Genomic DNA, 18985 nt, shown 5'->3' with positions numbered 1-18985 from the left:
AGACTTGTATGTAAAGTGTTTAGGCTTCAACTCAATTAGGAGATAGTCAAGTTACCAAATGAAAAGAAAAAAAAAATCGTTACAAACTGGCGTTTATTTGAATGGCACAGACCCACTCTTCAGGAGTCTGGGAACCATGTCCCTCCCTCTTTCTTTGTGACTTCTCCCTCCATTCAGACTCTGGATTTCCCCAGGGTGATATCAAAAGGATGAAACTTGTAGTCTCTAATTTTTTTTTTTTTTTGGTGTAGGATCATAGTTCCTTGACCAGGAATTGAACCTGCACCCCCTGCATTGGGAGCACAAAGTCTTAACCACTGGGCCGACACCCAGAGAAGTCCTAAGTAGTCCCTAGTTTTTATTGCATGGACCGAACATAGACCAAGTCATTGTCTTTTGAATTTAGAGTTATTTTGAAGAGTGGAAATAACAAGAAAGTAGGATGGTTGCAATTCACGATTCATTTTTTTAGTGTATCAAGTGAACCAATATTTATTGAGCACCCAACAGGCACAATGCTCAATGCCCTGAGATTAAAGTGCAGCCCCTTCCTTCAAGGTCAAAAGTTAGGCAGGTGGACACTGATGTATAAAAAGGCAATAATAATTATAAGCAATAGATGCTGTGCTCAAATGTGGTTCCCAGGTGGCGTTAGTGGTAAAGAACCCGCCTGCCAATGCAGATAGACATTAAGAGTTGCAGGTTCGATCTCTGGGTCCGGAAGATACCAGGAGGAGGAAATGGCAACCCACTCCAGTATTCTTGCTTGGAGAATCCCATGGACAGAGGACCCTGGCAGGCTACAGTCCATGGGGTCTCAAAGAGTTGGGCAGAACTGAAGCAACTTACCATACACATAATGTGGTAGAAACACAGTAGCTGAAATGCTGCTATTTTGGTTTTTAAAATCATATTTCAAACGATTTCCAAGAGTTAACTGCCTAATCCATAGACAATATGTTCTAGTTGGGGGACACTTTATGAACTCATTTTATTTTCCTCTTCATTCCCTGAGGTTCATAATATCTATTTGAGACCATGGACTTGTATTGGGCATATGTCCTGTGGGGACTGTTTGAGAACCTTCTAGATCAATATTTTCCAAACTGCAGGTCTCAATCCACCGGTGGCTTGTGAATCTTTCTAATGACTGTGACCAGCACATCTTTAGGGAACAGGACAGAATAGGGGCAATGGATGTAATCAGGCTGAGTGCTGTTCCTTGATGCTTTGCTTTCAGTTGCACATCTATGTGCCGACTGTACAAACTGTGTCTCTCACTGTGGCTGATGGTCAAAAAAGTTTGGAAGCCCCTGTTCCTTAGGATAAAGAGAGAACATGATAAGTGGTAAGTGAAGGTGTCCTGATTAGAAATCGAAAGATCCGCATTCTAGACTCAACTTTGCTAGCCTGAGAACTTCAGGAAAACCCTTCATCTCTCTGATCATCAACTTCTTTGTCCGTTAAACAGGCAAACAGATATTATCAAACCTGTCTCAGGACGATCATGAAGATGAAGTGTGACCAACCATAATTATAGAAAGGGCTTATAAGCCCTAAAACTGGAATATAGCAACTTTGTAATAGACCGATTTTAGGACCCTGAAACAAAGCGGGAAGAGGCATACCCTATACTATAATCATGAAGCAATGACCCTGGTCTTCCTCCTTATGGAAACTTATTTGGAAGTTATCTTAACACTTTTCCTCACTCTCACCTCTTACATGATCCCTGTTCCACTTATGTAAAGAGGAAGAGAGATTCATTGCCTAGATAAGGCATTATTACTGCCTACTGTCAGTGGTGAGCAAGACACAATTGCTGATATTATCAAGTTTATACATACATATATAAATAACTATATTTGCATACTGTTACAGTTTACAAAATGCTTTTAAATGCAGCATGTCATTTAATCATCACGAACATCTTTGGCTTAGTCATATCCCCATTGTGCAGAAGAGGCTCACTGAGGCTATGTGAATTGCCAAAAATCCTGTAGCTTATAATTTTAGAAATAAGATCAGCTTAGTCCATGGGGTCGCATGGAGTCCGACACGACTGAAGCGACTTAGCAGCAGCAGCAGCTAAAAGAGCAAAGATAAAACTCTTGAGCTTATTTCAAAGAATCCACATTTCCCTCTGCACCCAGAAGAAAATAACATGGCAAGAAAACAGTCAGACCCAGCTACAGCCAGCACAACGTGGCAGAGTGGGAATGGGGTGCAGAGGGTTACAAAGAACTCAAAGACAGAGAGAGGAATTCCAGGCTGTCTCCTGAGGCCCAGGTCCCCAACCTCCAGGATCTAATGCCTGATGCTGGTGCTGATGTAATAATAATAGAAATAAAGTACACGATAAACCATCCCCCCTCCGCGAAACCGGTGCCTCATGCCAAAAAGATTGTGGACCACTGTGCTGGGGTGGAGTGGGGGCGGGAGGGCAGGGGCAGCTTCCTGCAGGAAGGGCACATGGCCCTTTAGCCAAGGTAGATGGGAACGCGAGGAGGGGAAATGAAAGGCTTCTTTCTCCTGGCTCGGGAAATCAGCCAGCCAACTGCCTCAAGCCCCGTTCTAGCAGAATTTTTCCTCTGGAATTTCAGACTGACTGTACTCAGATGTTGAGAAAAGCCTAGTAGTATGAGCAGGGACTCGGGGAGTACCGGGAAGGTGCAGTTCCTATCCTGACCACAAGGTGATGCAATGGCCCTAAATACAGCCGCTCCAGGCGTCTGGGAGAAAACAGTTCTATGGAAGGCCAGGAGTTAACATTCAATTCCTGAAGACCTCTAGAAAATCAAGAAGGGCTCATAACTAATTAATACTGTGCGTTTTTTTCACATCAGATTCCTAGTTCAGTCAAATTTGGGGTTTGTCCTTTCCCAAACAGGATAAAACCGTTCGGGCTCTGGAATTAGCACCCCAGCTATAATACTCAGCAAAGTGTGAAAGTGCTAGTCGCTCAGTCATGTCCGAGTCTTTGCAACCCCATAGATGCATAGGAATTCAGGCTCCTCTGTCCATGGAATTCTCCAGACAAGCATACTGCAGTGGGTAGCCATTCCCTTCTCCAGGGGATCTTCCCTACCCAGGGATGGAACCCAGGTCTCCTGCAGGCAGATTCTTTACCATCCGAGCCATCAGGGAAGCCCACAGTACTCCTGTGAGCGTAGCAAATCACTTGACCTCTCTAAGGCTCAGTTTCCTCATCTGTAAAATATGAAAAACGATAGCACCATAATGGTCAAGTTGTGGTGAGGGGCTGGCCGCTAGTATTTTGCTTTCCTTTTTACCCATTTGACAACGGACTGAATGGCATTTGAGAAGCGTGACTGTGGACAGGGAAGGCTGCCTGCCTCCATCCTCCGTCCTGGACCCTTAGGACCAGGTGGCCCCTCGGCCACCTCAGTCACCTTGGGCTTATTTAGGGTTAGTGGGAGAGGCCAGCCTGTGTGAGATTAGGGGTGAAGGAAGCAACGACATTGGCAGAAATTGGGGCCTCCAAGGAAACCTGACTCAGGACTCTGCATTTCAAAACATCAGCACGACTCAAAAGCAATTGCAAAATTCCAGTCTTCATCACTTTCATTTATCCCACAAGCATCTTGACCACGAACTACTTTACCTATAGATTGGGGAGAATCTCAAGTCAGAGGGAAAAAAATAGCTCTGTTCACATAAGGTACTTCGCTCATCATTGTACAGTAGTAAACAGTGAATTAATCATTTGCTCCACTCTGCATGTTCGATCTTTTGGAATCAGAAAGCAGTGAATCACTTTTTAGTTGTGAATGACTGCTCCAGAAAGCAAACAGACCCTCACAGCCCTCACTGTTATGCCTGTTGCCAGTCTCCAGGCTGACTTAATTCCTAACCCACTAATTTTGAGCAGAGAAGTGCCTTCTGTAAGAAGAACTGCGGCTCCAGAAATAGACCCATCTGTTAGAAGTGCTGGGGAGGGCAGTGCTAAGAAAAGCCACTTGGGGTCACACCGTGCGGATCTCAGGGTGATGACACAGCATCGCCGCCAGAGTCAGAGAGCTGACTGACCTCGGGGAGGAGCAGGGTAAAGACGAGAGATCCAGGCAGTTCAATGACAGCACCTTAGAATAGTCTGCCAGGCAGTGTGTGGTCCAGGAGCGCGAAGGACTTCAAAAATCATCAAGCCCAAGCTCAACCTTTCCAAGTTACAGGACTGCTTGGATCATGTCTGGAAATGTACAGATGTCCCCAAAGATGAGATGCACTTTTAGAATTCACTGATGGAGAAAACTTAATTTAATGATTAGGGATTTCTATTAATTAAGGAATACTTTAGTTTGTGGTTTTAGACATCATTTAAAATTGACTCTGTAGTTAGGTATCATGTCCACACAATCAAATGAACCCACTTTAAACATATCATTCAGTGAGTTTTAACTAATGTCTCCACATGAGTAATCACCACTCTGATCCAGGCCAGCAGTTCTTGTGTCCTCTGGAGTCAAATGCTGCCCCCCAACTCAGACAGGCAGCCCTGATTCTGTCACCAGAGATTAATTTTGCCTGTTGTAAATGGAATCAGACAGTGTGCACTTTTTGGAGTACAAAGTACCAAGTGTGGGCAACAGGAACTCTCATTCATTTCTCTTAGGACTGTAAAATGGTACAACCCCTTTGTAAAGCAGTTTGGCAGTTTCTTATAAAGTTAAGGATATACTCACCATATGACCCAGTAATTCCACTCTCAGATATTTACCTAAGAGATAAGAAAGCATGTCCACAAAAACACTTGTAGACAAGTTTCATAGAAGTTGTATTCATTGTCACCCCAAACTAGAGACCTGTTTCCATAAACAGGGAAGTGGATAAATAATTTCTGGTACATATACACAACGGAATTCTGTACCGCAGTAAAAGGGAACTAATGACTGAAGTATGAAATGGGGTGAAGCTCAAAAAAAAATATGCTCAGACATAGACACCAGATACATAAGAATACGTTCTGTATTATTCCATTTATAGAAATCTTTTTGTTATTTTTAAATTTTGTGTATTCGCACAGCATCCATAAATGGCATATAGGTGGGAAATGTTTAATCCGTGCTTGATACACATTTGAATTTACCTATTGAATTTACCTATACAACTCATGGATCCAAAGTTACTAAGCTTGTTCAGTGTTCTCATTTTACAAATAAAGAAAGCCCCAAACTAGTGAGATGACATGTACAAGGCTGCTGTCCCAGTAAAAAACTAGAATGCCTACACAGTAAAGAACTGGAATGCCTACAACTTCTAACAGTTATTGATTTTTTTAAAGACACTATTTGTCAGTCTTTTGGAACCTGCTGAGGGTCTGAGTGGACTTCTCAATCCTGAAAGAGTGACTGCAGCCTCTGCCAAAGCTTTGGGTTCCCGGGAGACAGGCTGAGGAAACCTGTGTGATGCCACACGCTCACCTGTGCAGAATAACTGCACTGTCTTCTCTCTGGGAAGTTCGGACGCATGAATATCAACCCATCCTTTATCCCAACACTCACACATACACACACACACCAATTGCCAAATAAAGGCACTTGGCATTAACCCCAGGCTGCTATCTGGTAAACCAGTCATGTGATGCTTAAAGTCCTACATATGTACCTTCTGGAATACAGCTGTAATTGAACTTATCCCTGGCATTTTGTATGCGTCAAAATCCAGCCATGTTTGCACACTTGTAACTGAAGGTATGCCACAGCAGTGGCCACGGGACTGGAAAAGGTCAGTTTTCATTCCAATCCCAAAGAAAGGCAATGCCAAAGAATGCTCAAACTACTGCACAATTGCACTCATCTCACACGCTAGCAAAGTAATGCTCAAAATTCTCCAAGCCAGGCTTCAACAGTACGTGAACCGTGAACTTCCAGATGTTCAAGCTGGTTTTAGAAAAGGCACTGGAACCAGAGATCAAATTGCCAACATCTGCTGGATCATCAAAAAAAGCAAGAGAGTTCCAGAAAAACATCTGTTTCTGCTTTATTGACCATGTCAAAGCATTTGACTGTGTGGGTCACAACAAACTGTGGAAAATTCTGAAAGAGATGGGAATCCCAGACCACCTGACCTGCCTCCTGAGAAATCTGTATGCAGGTCAGGAAGCAACAGTTAGAACTGGACATGGAACAATGGACTGGTTCCAAATAGGAAAAGGAGTACATCAAGGTTGTCACCCTGCTTATTTGACTTCTATGCAGAGTGCATCATGTGAAATGCTGAACTGGATGAAGCACAAGCTTGAATCAAGATTGCTGGGAAAAATATCAATAACCTCAGATATGCAGATGACACCACCCTTATGGCAGAAAGTGAAGAAGAACTAAAGAGCCTCTTGATGAAATTGAAAGAGGAGAGTGCAAAAAGTTGGCTTAAAGCTCAACGTTCAGAAAACTAAAATCATGGCATCTGGTCCCATCACTTCATGGGAAATAGATGGGGAAACAGTGAAAACAGTGTCAGAGTTTATTTTTCTGGGCTCCAAAATCACTGCAGATGGTAACTGCAGCCATGAAATAAAAAATGCTTACTCCTTGGAAAGAAAGTTATGACCAACCTAGATAGCATATTAAAAAGCAGAGACATTACTTTGTCAACAAAGGTCCATCTAGTCAAGACTATGGTTTTTCCAGTGGTCATGTATGGATGTGAGTGTTGGACTATAAAGAAAGCTGAGTGCTGAAGAATTGATGCTTTTGAACTGTGGTGTTGGAGAAGACTTTTGAGAGCCCCTTGGACTGCAAGGAGATCCAACTGGTCCATTCTAAAGGAGACCAGTCCTGAGTGTTCACTGGAAGGACTGATGTTGAATCTGAAACTCCAATACTTTGGCCACCTGATGGGAAGAACTTATTAGAAAGGCCCTGATGCTGGGAAGAATTGAAGGAGGGAGGAGAAGGGTGCGACAGAGGATGAGATGGTTGGATGGCATCACTGACTCCATGGACATGAGTTTGGGTAAACTCTGGGAGTTGGTAATGGACAGGGAGGCCTGGTGTGCTGCAGTCCATGGGGTCGCAAAGAGTCAGACATGACTGAGTGACTGAACTGAACTGAACGGAAGGTGACTTCAGAAGTCATCTTATCAGTCCTGTGTACCAATCTGGGTTCTATCAGGAAAATAGAAGCCACTCCATGTATCCTAAGTATGAAATAAGTCAAAACCAGCATGGAAGCTTGCCATGGAGAGGGAAGCAGAGAAAAGATGAAGGAACACGTGGCCAAAGATCTCAGCCTATTGCTCCAGAGCAGTTGATATCAGAGACATTCTGGGAGCTGCCACAAAGGTGATGAATCTCCAGGAAGTTCTCTCCAACCATCGTAGCCCACAAGGCCAAAGCTGAGTGATTCTAAAGAAGCAGTTCCTGGAAGCTGCTGCGAATGTCCCACTGGGCATGTGTGAGATTCCTTGAGTCTGCTTATAACTGCCAGGCTGTTGTGTAGTCACTAAGTCGTGTTTAACTCTTTTGCAACCCCATGGACTATAGCCTGCCAACTCCTGTGTCCATGGGATTTCCCAGGCAAGAAACTGAAGTGGATTGCCATTTCCTTCTCTCCAGGGTGTGGAACCTGCGGCTCCTCCTTTGGCAGGCAGGTTCTTTACTGCTGAGCAACCTGGGAAGCCCAACTGCCAGGAGCTTCAGCTAAACCAGGCAGATGCATGGAGGACCATAGCTCGTTGAGGTTCCCAGCCAACAGTGGCCTCTCCCTACCTCCGACAACCCAGCTTGGTGAACATCTGCTGAAGCTGGGAAGAGAAGCCAGGGCTGAGGCACAGATGGTCATGTTCAGACTTGGCGGCTGCAACTCTGCCTGCCGCATTGCTTAGTTTGGATTCTTTGGGCAAGCTTGGACCCATGCAGCAATCTGGGTGCTGTTTATTTAGCTATGTTTTCCTGTTCTCCTCCTCCCATGGCTGGCTTTCCTTTAGCGTAACAGGGAGTAGTTCTGTAGACAGGATTTCTTTCCACTGGAAGTAATCAGGGTACTCTGAAAAGTACTTAACCACTATTTAAGACGAGAGTCCCCAACCTCCATAATCTAATTCCTAATGATCTGAATTGGAGCTGTTGTACTAATAATACAACTAAAGTCCACAAAAAGTGTAATGCACTTCATTCATTCCAAAACCACCCCCCAACCCCAGTCCATGAAAAAATTGTCTTCCACGAAACTGGTCTTCGGTACCAAAAAAGGTTGCTTGAGTGCTTAATCACTCAGTCGTGTCTGGCTCTTTTAGACCCTATGGACTGTAGCCTGCCAGGCTCCTCTGTCCATGGGATTTTCCCTCCATGAGTACAGGAGTGGGTTGCCATGCCCTCCTCCAGGGGATCTTCCCAATCCAGGGATCAAACCGCATCTTCTGCATTGTAGGTAGATTTTTTTCACCACTGAGCCACTGAGAAAGCCCACCAGAAAGGTTGGGGACCACTGATTTAAGAGACCTTCTGGTTTGACATACCTTCACCTAGGTAGAAAGAAGTCACTTGATTGTATTAAAGTTGAGGTGCTTGTGCTAGTATAGTTGTATTCTCTAAAAATTAATCAAGCAAGTATTAATATTATAGGTTGACTTCTATTTTAATTTAAAGTAGGGTAATTTTTATATTTTGCATCGACCACTCAATGGATGTGACTTTGAGCAAGCTCTGGGAGGTAGTGAAGGCCAGAGGAGCCTGGCATGCTGCAGTCCACGGGGTTGCAAAGAGTCAGACACGATGGAGCAACTGAACAACAACGCAATTTCTACATTTGGAAATTAATGTAAAAATAAGATACCCCACCCCAATATTTCCACCATGCAATAATACATTTTTATTTGTTTTACATACCCCCCAAAATATATAATGTTGTTTATGTTCTTTTATAACCTACTTTTTCCCCATTTCAATCCAGGCCCTCAGGGAAGTTGATGGTGTCCTCAGATGGGGTAAATGAGAAGAATTTAATAAAGAGGCTCTTTATAAAGGAGTAATAGGGCTAGAAGAAATCAGAAGGGATGATGCAGTATCCCATGGGCAAAAGAGAAGCAAGAAGGAATAAAATTGATCATTTTTCTTCATATCCATTACCTAATTTTCTTTGGGCAACAGATTTCTTTAGAGCCCTTAGTATAAGCCCAGAAAATTATGAATATAAGTAAAGAATCCACCTGCAATGCAGGAGACCCTGGTTCAATTCCTGGGTCAGGAAGATCCCCTGGAAAAGGGATAGGCTACCCACTCCAGTATTCTTGGGCTTCCTTGGTGGCTCAGTTGGTAAAGAATCCACCTGCAATGCAGGAGACCTGGGTTCAATCCCTGGTTTGGGAAGATCCCCTGGCAACCCACTCCATTATTCTTGCCTGGAGAATCCGCATGGACGGAGGAGCCTGGTGGGCAATAGTCCATGGGGTGTCAAAGAGTCAGATGTGACTGACCGACTAAGTACACAGCACAAGCACTTGTAATTGGTAGTTCTCCAAAATCCAAGGGATTTAGAGAGGATATTGGTCAGCTTCATTGTATGTGGGGGGTTTGACACCTCTGAATCAGCTAGTTCCTCCTAAGGAAAGGAGTTATACCAATGACATTTATTTTTCTATCATCAGTACCAGGCTTTATTAATCAACTCAAGAAGCAAATGCTTGACATGTTATTGCAAGAACCAGGAACAGGAGTTTTATCAATAATACTTGTTATGGGACAGAAATGCCAGTGTGATTGTCATTTCCCAAAACAGTTAGCAATTTGACCCTTTAAGAAATTCCTAAGATGTAGGAGGAATTTGGCTCTGCATGTTGTGTAATACTATTATATTAATTTCAAAAGACTATCTATTAATAACTAATTGTTGCACATGTGTGCATGTGAAGTTGATTCAGTTGTGTCCAACTCTTTGCAACTCTATGAGCTGTAGCCTGTCAGGCTCCTCCGTCCATGGGATTCCCCAGGCAAGAATACTGGAGTGGGTTGCCATGCCTTCCTCCAGGGGATCTTCCAGACCCAGGGATCAAACCTGAGTTTCTCAGGTCTCCTGAATTGGCAGGCAGGTTCCCACTGGCGCCACCTGGGAACATCAAGTGATACTAAGTCACATATTCCTTCTTAAGCCACTTTCTGCCTTTTGTGCTGGTAATACCACCCTATCTTGATTACCACTACTGCCCACACCCTTTCTCTCTGTCTTTTCCTTCTCAGTCTCCTATATGAAATACTGGATCTACAGTATGCTGGGCCTTCTAATTATCTCTAGCTGTATTTCCCCCTAGATGGTCTCATCTAGATCTGTTTTAAGAATTCCTTCAGGTCCTGACTCCAAATGTATATCTCTAGACCTGACTTCTTCTCAGTTTCAGGCTCATAGATGCATTGTCCTACTTGCCAGTAGGTATCTCAAAATGAATGTATCCCAAAGAGAACCACAACTCCCCTCGCTACAGAACTTATCTTTAATACCATCCCTTTTAACGTTCCTCATGCTCAACCCAACAACAGGTTCTGTTGGATGTCCCTCCAAAATGGACACTGAACGCGTCTACTTATCTCTGTTCTCACAGCCCAAGCCTTCTTCAAGCCTCCATCTTTTCTAACCTGCAGTAGCACCACACTGGTGACCTTATTTTTCCTCCCCAGAACAGAACAGAGTGATCTTTTCTTTTCTTTTTGGCCATACCACACAGCATGTTGGGTCTTAGTTCCCCAGCCAGGGATCCGACTCACACCCCCTGCACTGGAAACATGGAGTCTTAACCACACTGGACCACTAGGGAAGTCCAAGAGTAACGTTTTCTTAAAATCTAAATCATATAATATCACTCCCCAACTTCAACCCCTTCAGCAGCTTCTTTATTTTGGAATAAAGTCCAGATTCCGTACCCTTACCTATAAGACCCTGCATAATCCTCCTTGCCTCCATGGCCCTCCTTGCCTCTTCACATGATCTCAAACACATCACACCACCTCTCCTTTCCCTCCAAACTAACTGTTCCTTTCTGGCCCTACAGTATGTCAAGTTCTTCTGCATCTTCACAGCTCTCATTAACTCTTCCTTCTACCTGGAAAACCCTAGCTCATAGCATGGTTGGCTCCTTTTCCAGCCTTCAGGTCCCAGCTCACAAGTCACCTTCTAGAGGCTTTGTCTGACCTAGCGTTTCCCATCCCCATTTCCAGAAACATTACCATACCTGAAACAGTCATCATTTGTGATCATTTCTGTCTCTCCCCCATTAGAATGTAAGTTCTGAAGAACAGCTTCTTTTCTTTCCATCACAGCCACTGGAATATTCCTTGCTAAGTAGCTATTTAGTTTAATGAATAAAGGAATACCATCAGCAAGAAGGCTTGGAATGAATGAAAAAGTGCTTTCATCTATCTTGACTTCATTTCCAGATGGATATTTGGACTCTCAGATACCTGTAATTTTGGTTTGAGTCATTAATTCCCTTAAGTGGAAGATATTTTTTAATAGAACAGCTTCATTGTTTGAAAAATGAGCAGAAAGCACTCATAGGGTGAGGATTTATTAATTAATATCGTCATTATCTGCTCTGAATTAAAAAAAAAATCAAGCCAAATTCTTTTTTGTGAACCTTGGGGCTGGAGTAGGGGGGAGGGAAGGTTTTAAATTCTCCCCCTTTGGTTCATCTTCCATCTCATGCGTTTGGATCAGTGGCTCAAGAAGATCAGGGAGCCTGAAATTTGTGAATGGTCTCCTTAGAGTAAACACCAGCTCTTCACGATAGTGTACTTTAAAGTGTCCTAATTCTGTCTCTGCTTCTCAGCTCCCCTCACATCCCTCTCTCCCAGTTTCTGCTCCAGCTCTTTGCTGCCACAGCTTCTAGAGCTCAGTACTGCTCATTGCAGCAGGAAGCATGGGCAAGCTGTCCACAATGCCCGGGAACTGCAGTGGGAATGGCTAGGTTGCAGTGTCAGGAAGGCCAGCCACCTGGGACCTCTGGAAACCCCAGGCCCCTGGGCTCACGAAGCTCACAGGAGGCGTGGGCTCCTTCTTGCTGTCACTAATCTATCCGTTGCAACGGACTGTAGCCATGTGCCACTGTGCTGTGTCTTCAACTTGCCAGCCCGAAAGTGATCATTCCCAACACACAGGATACGCCTCACTTTTGCATGTTTCTAGGTATTTTGTTTCAATTGAGAAAGATTTAGGTGGGGGTGACTGGCTGAATCAGGATACTAATTCCATCATAATAGCCGGTGAGTCATTCTCTAAATGTGTAAATGATGGCTTTCTAGAACAGGGCTTGAGAGCAGAAATCCTACTAGACTTGTAAACAAACCTACAGCAATTCTGTCAGTTCAGGGAAGGTATCCTTGTTTATTGGTCAGGGGAGGCTTATGGTTGAAACAACCCATTTCCAAACTTCAGTGGCTTAACTCCATAAAGGATTTCTCATGTCACAATCCAATCAGGTCAGCAGGAGTGATGAAGGGGTGTTTCTGCTCTACACATTCTCCAGGGACCCAGGCCCCTTCCTCCCAGTGCAGAGATTCTTAACTTGGAGTCCACAAGTCCCGTAAAGGGAGTGGAAAGAATTCAGAGAGTCTATGAAATTAGGTGGGAGAAAAAACATATCTTTATTGTCATTAATGTTTTAACTATAATTTAGCATTTCCTACAATTATGATTGGAGACATCAAACCGCTATAGTATTAGTGCCTCCTGTGACTTTTCTACCAATACGAAATATGGATGTTTTCATATCACCTTACAATCTTAGCAGATATCATGAAATGTCATTTATGCACAACGCCACTTTGAAATTATGGTAGTTACTAAATTCACTTAAAGATCTTATTAGTTTATGTGTTAAAGAGTATATATATTACCGCTTCACGAAATTTTTAAATATTTTTATAACTATTTCAGCACACTCACAGTTTTTTTAATCCTGTGTATTTTATTTTAAACATTATTAATAAAACATTACTTTAAGAAGGGGTTCATAGAATTTAGCAGACTGCCAAAAGAATTCACGGCCAACAAAAGATTAAAAATCCCTAAAGTACAAGTTCTGACTGTATAGCAGAGGGAACTATATTCAATGTCCTATAATAAACCATAATGGAAAAGAATATAGAAAAGAACGTATAGCTGAATCATTTTGCTGTACAGCAGAATTAACACAACATTGTAAATCAACTATACTTCCATTTTAAAAATATTTTTTAAAAAATTCCTGAGGCACTACTGTCCCCTAAGTCCTTGGGTATACCGTACCTCTAATCAGCGAAACAGGCTGGAGTGACACTGACAAGTAGTTTAGGGACAAGGCTTAGAAGGAATGTATGTCACTTCTGCCCTTATTCCATTGGCCCTAATTCAGTCACATGACTTCACCTAACTTCAAAGGGGGCTGGGAAATGAAGTCTAGCTGTGTTCCCAGGAGGAAACAAGGATGGGGCTTGGTGAGCACAGGGGAGAAAACTCACTCCCTGTCAAATTCACTCCAGGAAGTATATCGTAATAAGACCATAATAGCTGCCATTGGTTGAATAATTACTCCCGTCAGTATTGCGCTAAACGATTTTGCTTTCGTGACCCTATTTAATCATCATAATAACCCTATGAGACAGGTACTATTGTTCTTACTTGATAAATAAGAAAACTAGGACTTGAGAGAGTAAGTCCAAAATCAGGGCTCTCAATCACTTTGCTGGACTGTTTTGGAAAACTTCTAAGATCCTCATAGGAGAAGATAGATTTGTGTCCTGGTGGAGAGAGTAGTTCCAGGAGCCAGACTTCCAAAACTCACATTCTGGTTTTGCTCGAAGCTGGCTCCATTGACTAGGCATGTTTTACTGAAGCTTTCCATGAATCTGTAAAATGGTGATGATAATAGTATTCATCTTTTAGGATTAAATGAGATAAACTCTTAGACTAGCACTTGGCACATAGTAAGTGCTCAATGAATATTCTAAAATTCACTGTCATTAATGCCGGGTTTCCCTGGTGGCTCAGATGATAAAGAACCCACCTGGAATGCAGGAGACCTGAGTTCCATCCCTGGGTTGGGAAGATTCCCTGGGGAAGGGCATGGCAGCCCATTCTAGTATTCTTGCCTGGAGAATCCCCATGGACAGGGGAGCCTGGTGGGCTACAGTCCATGGGATCACGAAGAGTCAGACATGATTGAGCGACTAAGCACAGCACAATGCCTGAAAGACACTGTAACCACCTTAAAAAAAAGTGAACTAATGGGGTGGGAGGGAGGTTCAAGAGGGAGCAGACATATATATATACCTGTGGCTGATTCATGTTGATATATGGCAGACACCAACACAATATTGTAAATCAATTATCCCTCGATTAAAAATATATTTTTTAAAAAGTAAACTAAATGTTCCAGCCGGGCTCAGTATTTAAGAAGGAAGCAAGAAAATCTCTGAGGTCACTAAGATCCTCACCTGGGGGGTTTCCTAGAATGGTGTGCTGAGTTATAGTCAAGAGACTGGGAAGCTGTTATGTTGATGGGTTAGTTTTCATTTTAATGTAACCTTGTCTTCCCTTTCTAGAACTCCATGAAGGTGATGTTCAAATGCCTCTGGAAGAACTGTGGGAAGGTTCTGAGTACTGCAGTGGGTATCCAGAAGCACATCCGGACCATTCATCTCGGGTAAGGAGCCCTCCCTTTGGAGCTGGGTGTATCTCCATCAAGTTCAGTCCAGGACCACCTACACTCAGAATTACACTTCTCATTGTGCCTTAAAAATTCTGAACACAGAAACAGAGACTGGGCCTGCGTGGTCTTCCTAATCACTACGGAGATGGCCACTGCAGATAATACAGGCCAGTGTGGCAAGTGGAAAGAACATGGACTTAGAGCTGTGAAGCCTCCCTAATGCACTCACCAAGTGATATTAAGCAAGCTGCTGCTCGAAGCCTCAGTTCTCTATGAAAAAGAAACTCAGAATATCCGCCCTGCAGGGTCATGTGTGATGCTCAAAAATAAAACGTATGTGAGAGTGATTTGTAAAAGATGGAGCACCAGGGTAGGGTAGGGTAAGGAGTCCTTAGACCCCCTGAAAATGTTTGTAAAATTATATGTGCAATTTTTTTCCCCAGTGGAGTGTGTTAATGACTTTGTGCCTCAAAGGCAGACATAGCCTGAAAAGGGTTTAAGAACCACAGTGACAATCAGTGTTGCTATTCTTATGAAGCCTGATGACCTGCTCTATCCTTTTCTGTTACCCAATTAAGTCCTTTATTTGTACAACAGACACATTTCCCTGTGTTATACAAAACCTTTCTAAGGAAAGATAAAACGAAGTTTTGCGCAGCAGGGATTAGGGGCTACTCCAGAAGGGCTGTGATGGTACAGCCTCTTGTTCTTTAGTCTGTGGGTCTTTCTTGTCCAGGGATGTGGAACTAAGAAGGGATCTCGAAAAGCTGTAAGTGATAAACTGTGCACAAGGCAAAGCCAGACACATGACTGAGCCCCCAAGTGCTTGGACACCGAGGGGTCCTTTCAAAAAGATGTTGTTGGTGTTCGGTTGCTAAGTCATGTCTCTTTGCAGCCCCATGGACTGCAGAATACCAGGCTTTCCTTCTTCCTGAGTTGACTCAAACTCATGTCCATTGAGTTGGTGATGCCACCCAACCATCTCATCCTCTGTCACCCCCTTCTCCTCTTGCCTTTGATATTTTGCAGCATCAGGGTCGTCTTCAATGAATCAGCTCTTCGCATCAGGTGGCCAAAGAATTGTAGCCTCAACTTCAGTGTCAGTCCTTCCAATGAATATTCAGGGTTGATTTCCTTCGGGACTGACTTGTTGGATCTCCTTGCTGTGACTGCTGAGAAATAAGCACTATAGGCACTTGGCCCAGCCAAGGATAAATTTAGGCAAGGCATCATCCATAAAAAGTGATAGAAAAAGAAAACAAGAACGGGTTCCAAGGTGATTTTGCTGATTCCTGTGGGTGGGCTCCTGCCATGGCTGGAGAGAAGCAGGAATCCAGCTCCCTCACCCATAGGCTGGGGATACTGGGGACATAGCCAGACCTTTCCAGGGCATGGCATGTGAAAAATCACCAAGCACCACGGTCATGGCCCAGCAAAGCAGGGCTTCGGCTCCACTAGCCAGAGGGTCCACTCCACCCTCCAAGAAACCCCACACAGAACCCACTCCTTCAGGGAAGGACACCCCACGGCGTCTTCGCTCAACTCTCACCATCAGCCAGCTCACAGTGTAAATAACTCAGTTATTTGAACGTTTAGAAAGAGCTTTCTGAAGCTAGATTCAGGAGCTGCGGGTCTTTGTTTTAAAGTCCATCTCGCCCAAAAGTCAAATCATATTCAACACCACAGAGAAACACATACCCTATCTATGTGTTTATAGACTGTGAGTGGCATCACATGAGTTTCTTTTGAGCTTCCAGGGTGCTCTCCTGGTGGGTGAAATTCAAGTACAGCAGGCGCTGTATTTGCTCCCCTGGGATTCCCTTTTTCCTCTGCGTGCTTCACATGGCCTTGATGAGTTAGAATCCCCATCTCTGGCAGCCACTACCCAGGAATGTGCCTGGGAGCCTATAGGAGGATGGGGCAGTTTTTAATGAGTGTTGATTGGCTTGTGAAGAAGGTAGCTTAACCCAAGCCCCCAAATACATATCTTGCATCTGATATAGCTGCAGTGCACACCACACCAGCATAAGAAGTGCTCCGTTTTTCTCGTAATTCTCACTCCGTTCTTACACACCAGGGGCTGATCCTGATTTATCCCCGTGTAGGACACACGATGTTCCCCAGGCCTGCGTGTCTATTAGTAGCACTCGGCAGCCGGTAGCGACTCGGCTCGCCCTTTCCTGGAGAGGAAGTGGGGACAGAAATAGAACAGATGCACATTCTTCGGCCCACTCTCTGGGGTCTTCGATGCTTTGCTTGTAGGAGAGCCAAGCCCTGCCTGACCTGATACGGAGCAGACACCTCCCTAGATGCCTCAGGCAGAGAGCTCAGGGGAAACAGAGCCAGGCTGGGAGAAGCCGCTGATCTGGCTGAACAGCAAGGCCCAGGAGAAAGGGAGATTTGTATTTTAGGTTCTGTGCAGGGATTGTCAGTGGAAAAAAGTTTATTCTGAGTCAGTGCCCTGCTCCTGCCAGATATGGTCATGAAACTTGGAGATGCCCCAGGAAAGCAACATTTACAGATCCCATCCCATAAAACCAGCTGCAAGAATGTGCATCATTTCCCTAGAAATCCTCAAATCCAACAAATAGTAGTTATTTGACAGGCTTCCCAGGAGGTCCAGTGGTAAACAATTTGCCTACCAATGCAGGAGATGCAAGAGATGCCGCTTCGATCCCTGGGTCGGGAAGATCCCCTGGAGGAGGGCGTGGCAACCCACTCCCGTATTCCTGCCTGGAAAATCCCATGGACAAAGGAGCCTGGTAGGCTACAGTTCATGGGATTGCAAAGAGTTGGACACGACTGAGCCCACACACACACACACACCCTTGACAGTTATTTTCTTTTCCACAAAACTTACTGTGGAAAAACACAATTTTCTGTGTCTCAGAAGAACCTGAGGAAGCATCAGAAGATACTTTTCCTGATGATAGTAAACACTGAGTCTTTCTAGCATCAGCCTTATTTTTATTTAATAAACATTTAGTGCTTATTGATGCTTTTGAACTGTGGTGTTGGAGAAGACTCTTGAGAGTCCCTTGGACTGCAAGGAGATCCAACCAGTCCATTCTGAAGGAGATCAGCCCTGGGATTTCTTTGGAAGGAATGATGCTAAAGCTGAAACTCGAGTACTTTGGCCACCTCATGCGAAGAGTTGACTCATTGGACAAGACTGTGATGCTGGGAGGGATTGGGGGCAGGAGGAGAAGGGGACGACAGAGGATGAGATGGCTGGATGGCATCACTGACTCGATGGACGTGAGTCTGGGTGAACTCTGGGAGTTGGTGATGGACAGGGAGGCTTGGCATGCTGTGATTCATGGGGTCACAAAGAGTTGGACACGACTGAGTGACTGAACTGAACTGACACGTGAGTGCTCTACACCTCTAAGTACTGTGTTTAGTAGGCTCCCGGTGGACACGGAAGGCCAGCTGTGCTATGCTGCTTTATATAAGGGCACAGGCTGCTAAAATTACACAGGCAGCTGGGAGGTGTCAGGATTCAAACCCCGGCAATGTAACTCCAGAATTCATGTTGGTAATCACTGTGCTATAGCATCGGCTTCTTTCTTTCATTCATTCAGCATTTAACAGGCACCTACTGTGTGCCAGATGCACTGAAACATGTGGTATCTATTAAACAAAAATGAACAAGACACAGCCCTGAAGAATCTGTCTTAGGGAGGCGACAGAGGTTTAAAACAATTACAGAAATGCACCAAATCATTAAATAAATAAAGTGAATTGAAATGAACACACTTCAAAGTAATTCCGTGGTGGCTCAGTTGGTAAAGAATCTGCCTACAATGCAGGAGACCTGGGTTCGATCCCTGGGTGGGAAAGGTCCCCTGGAGAAGGGAATGGCAACCCACTCCAGCATTCCTGGGCTTCCCTGGTGGCTCAGGTGGTAAAGAATCTGCCTGCAATGTGGGAGACCTGGGTTTGATCCCTGGGTTGGGGAGATCCCCTGGAGAAGGGTACGTCTACCCACTCCAGTGCGACCGCCTGGAGAATTCCAGGGGATCGCAAAGAATCAGACACGCTGAGCGTCTTTCACTTCCACTTCTTCAAAGGGAGCTCAGAGGATTTAACTGTTTGAAGCTAAATCCTGATGCCTGTCCCTCAAAAGAAGTCCCCAGTTTGAGAGCTCAGGTCACTTGCTCCCCTACCCCTCGCCCGGCCACTGTCAACCGCTCCACAGCCTGCTCACTGGCTCCTGTTCCTCTTGCCCTCCCATCCTCTGTTCTTTCTCCAGACAGTGGCCAGGGTGAGCCTTTTAAAAGTACTTTATGTCTGTGAGTCGGTTTCTGTTTTGTAGATAAGTTCATTGGTATCATTATTTTTAGA

The 18985-nt window shown here is 44.3% G+C and overlaps 1 protein-coding gene across 2 annotated transcripts in view; it reads left to right on the top strand.

The window, feature by feature from the left end:
- Nucleotides 1-18985, top strand: part of ZNF704 (zinc finger protein 704) — a 259616-nt gene that overhangs the window by 209192 nt on the left and 31439 nt on the right. For both annotated transcript variants that reach the window (XR_003514479.1, XM_027561253.1), the window contains exon 5: nt 14532-14632. Coding sequence is in view for 1 of the 2 variants with exons in the window: in XM_027561253.1 (XP_027417054.1) it covers nt 14532-14632 (101 nt within the window). In the remaining variant the exon portion in view is untranslated. The remainder of the gene's footprint in view (nt 1-14531; nt 14633-18985) is intronic.

Source organism: Bos indicus x Bos taurus, chromosome 14 (assembly GCF_003369695.1).
Source record: "Bos indicus x Bos taurus breed Angus x Brahman F1 hybrid chromosome 14, Bos_hybrid_MaternalHap_v2.0, whole genome shotgun sequence".
Lineage (NCBI taxonomy): Eukaryota > Metazoa > Chordata > Mammalia > Artiodactyla > Bovidae > Bos > Bos indicus x Bos taurus.
This window is presented reverse-complemented; position numbering and strand designations above follow the sequence as displayed.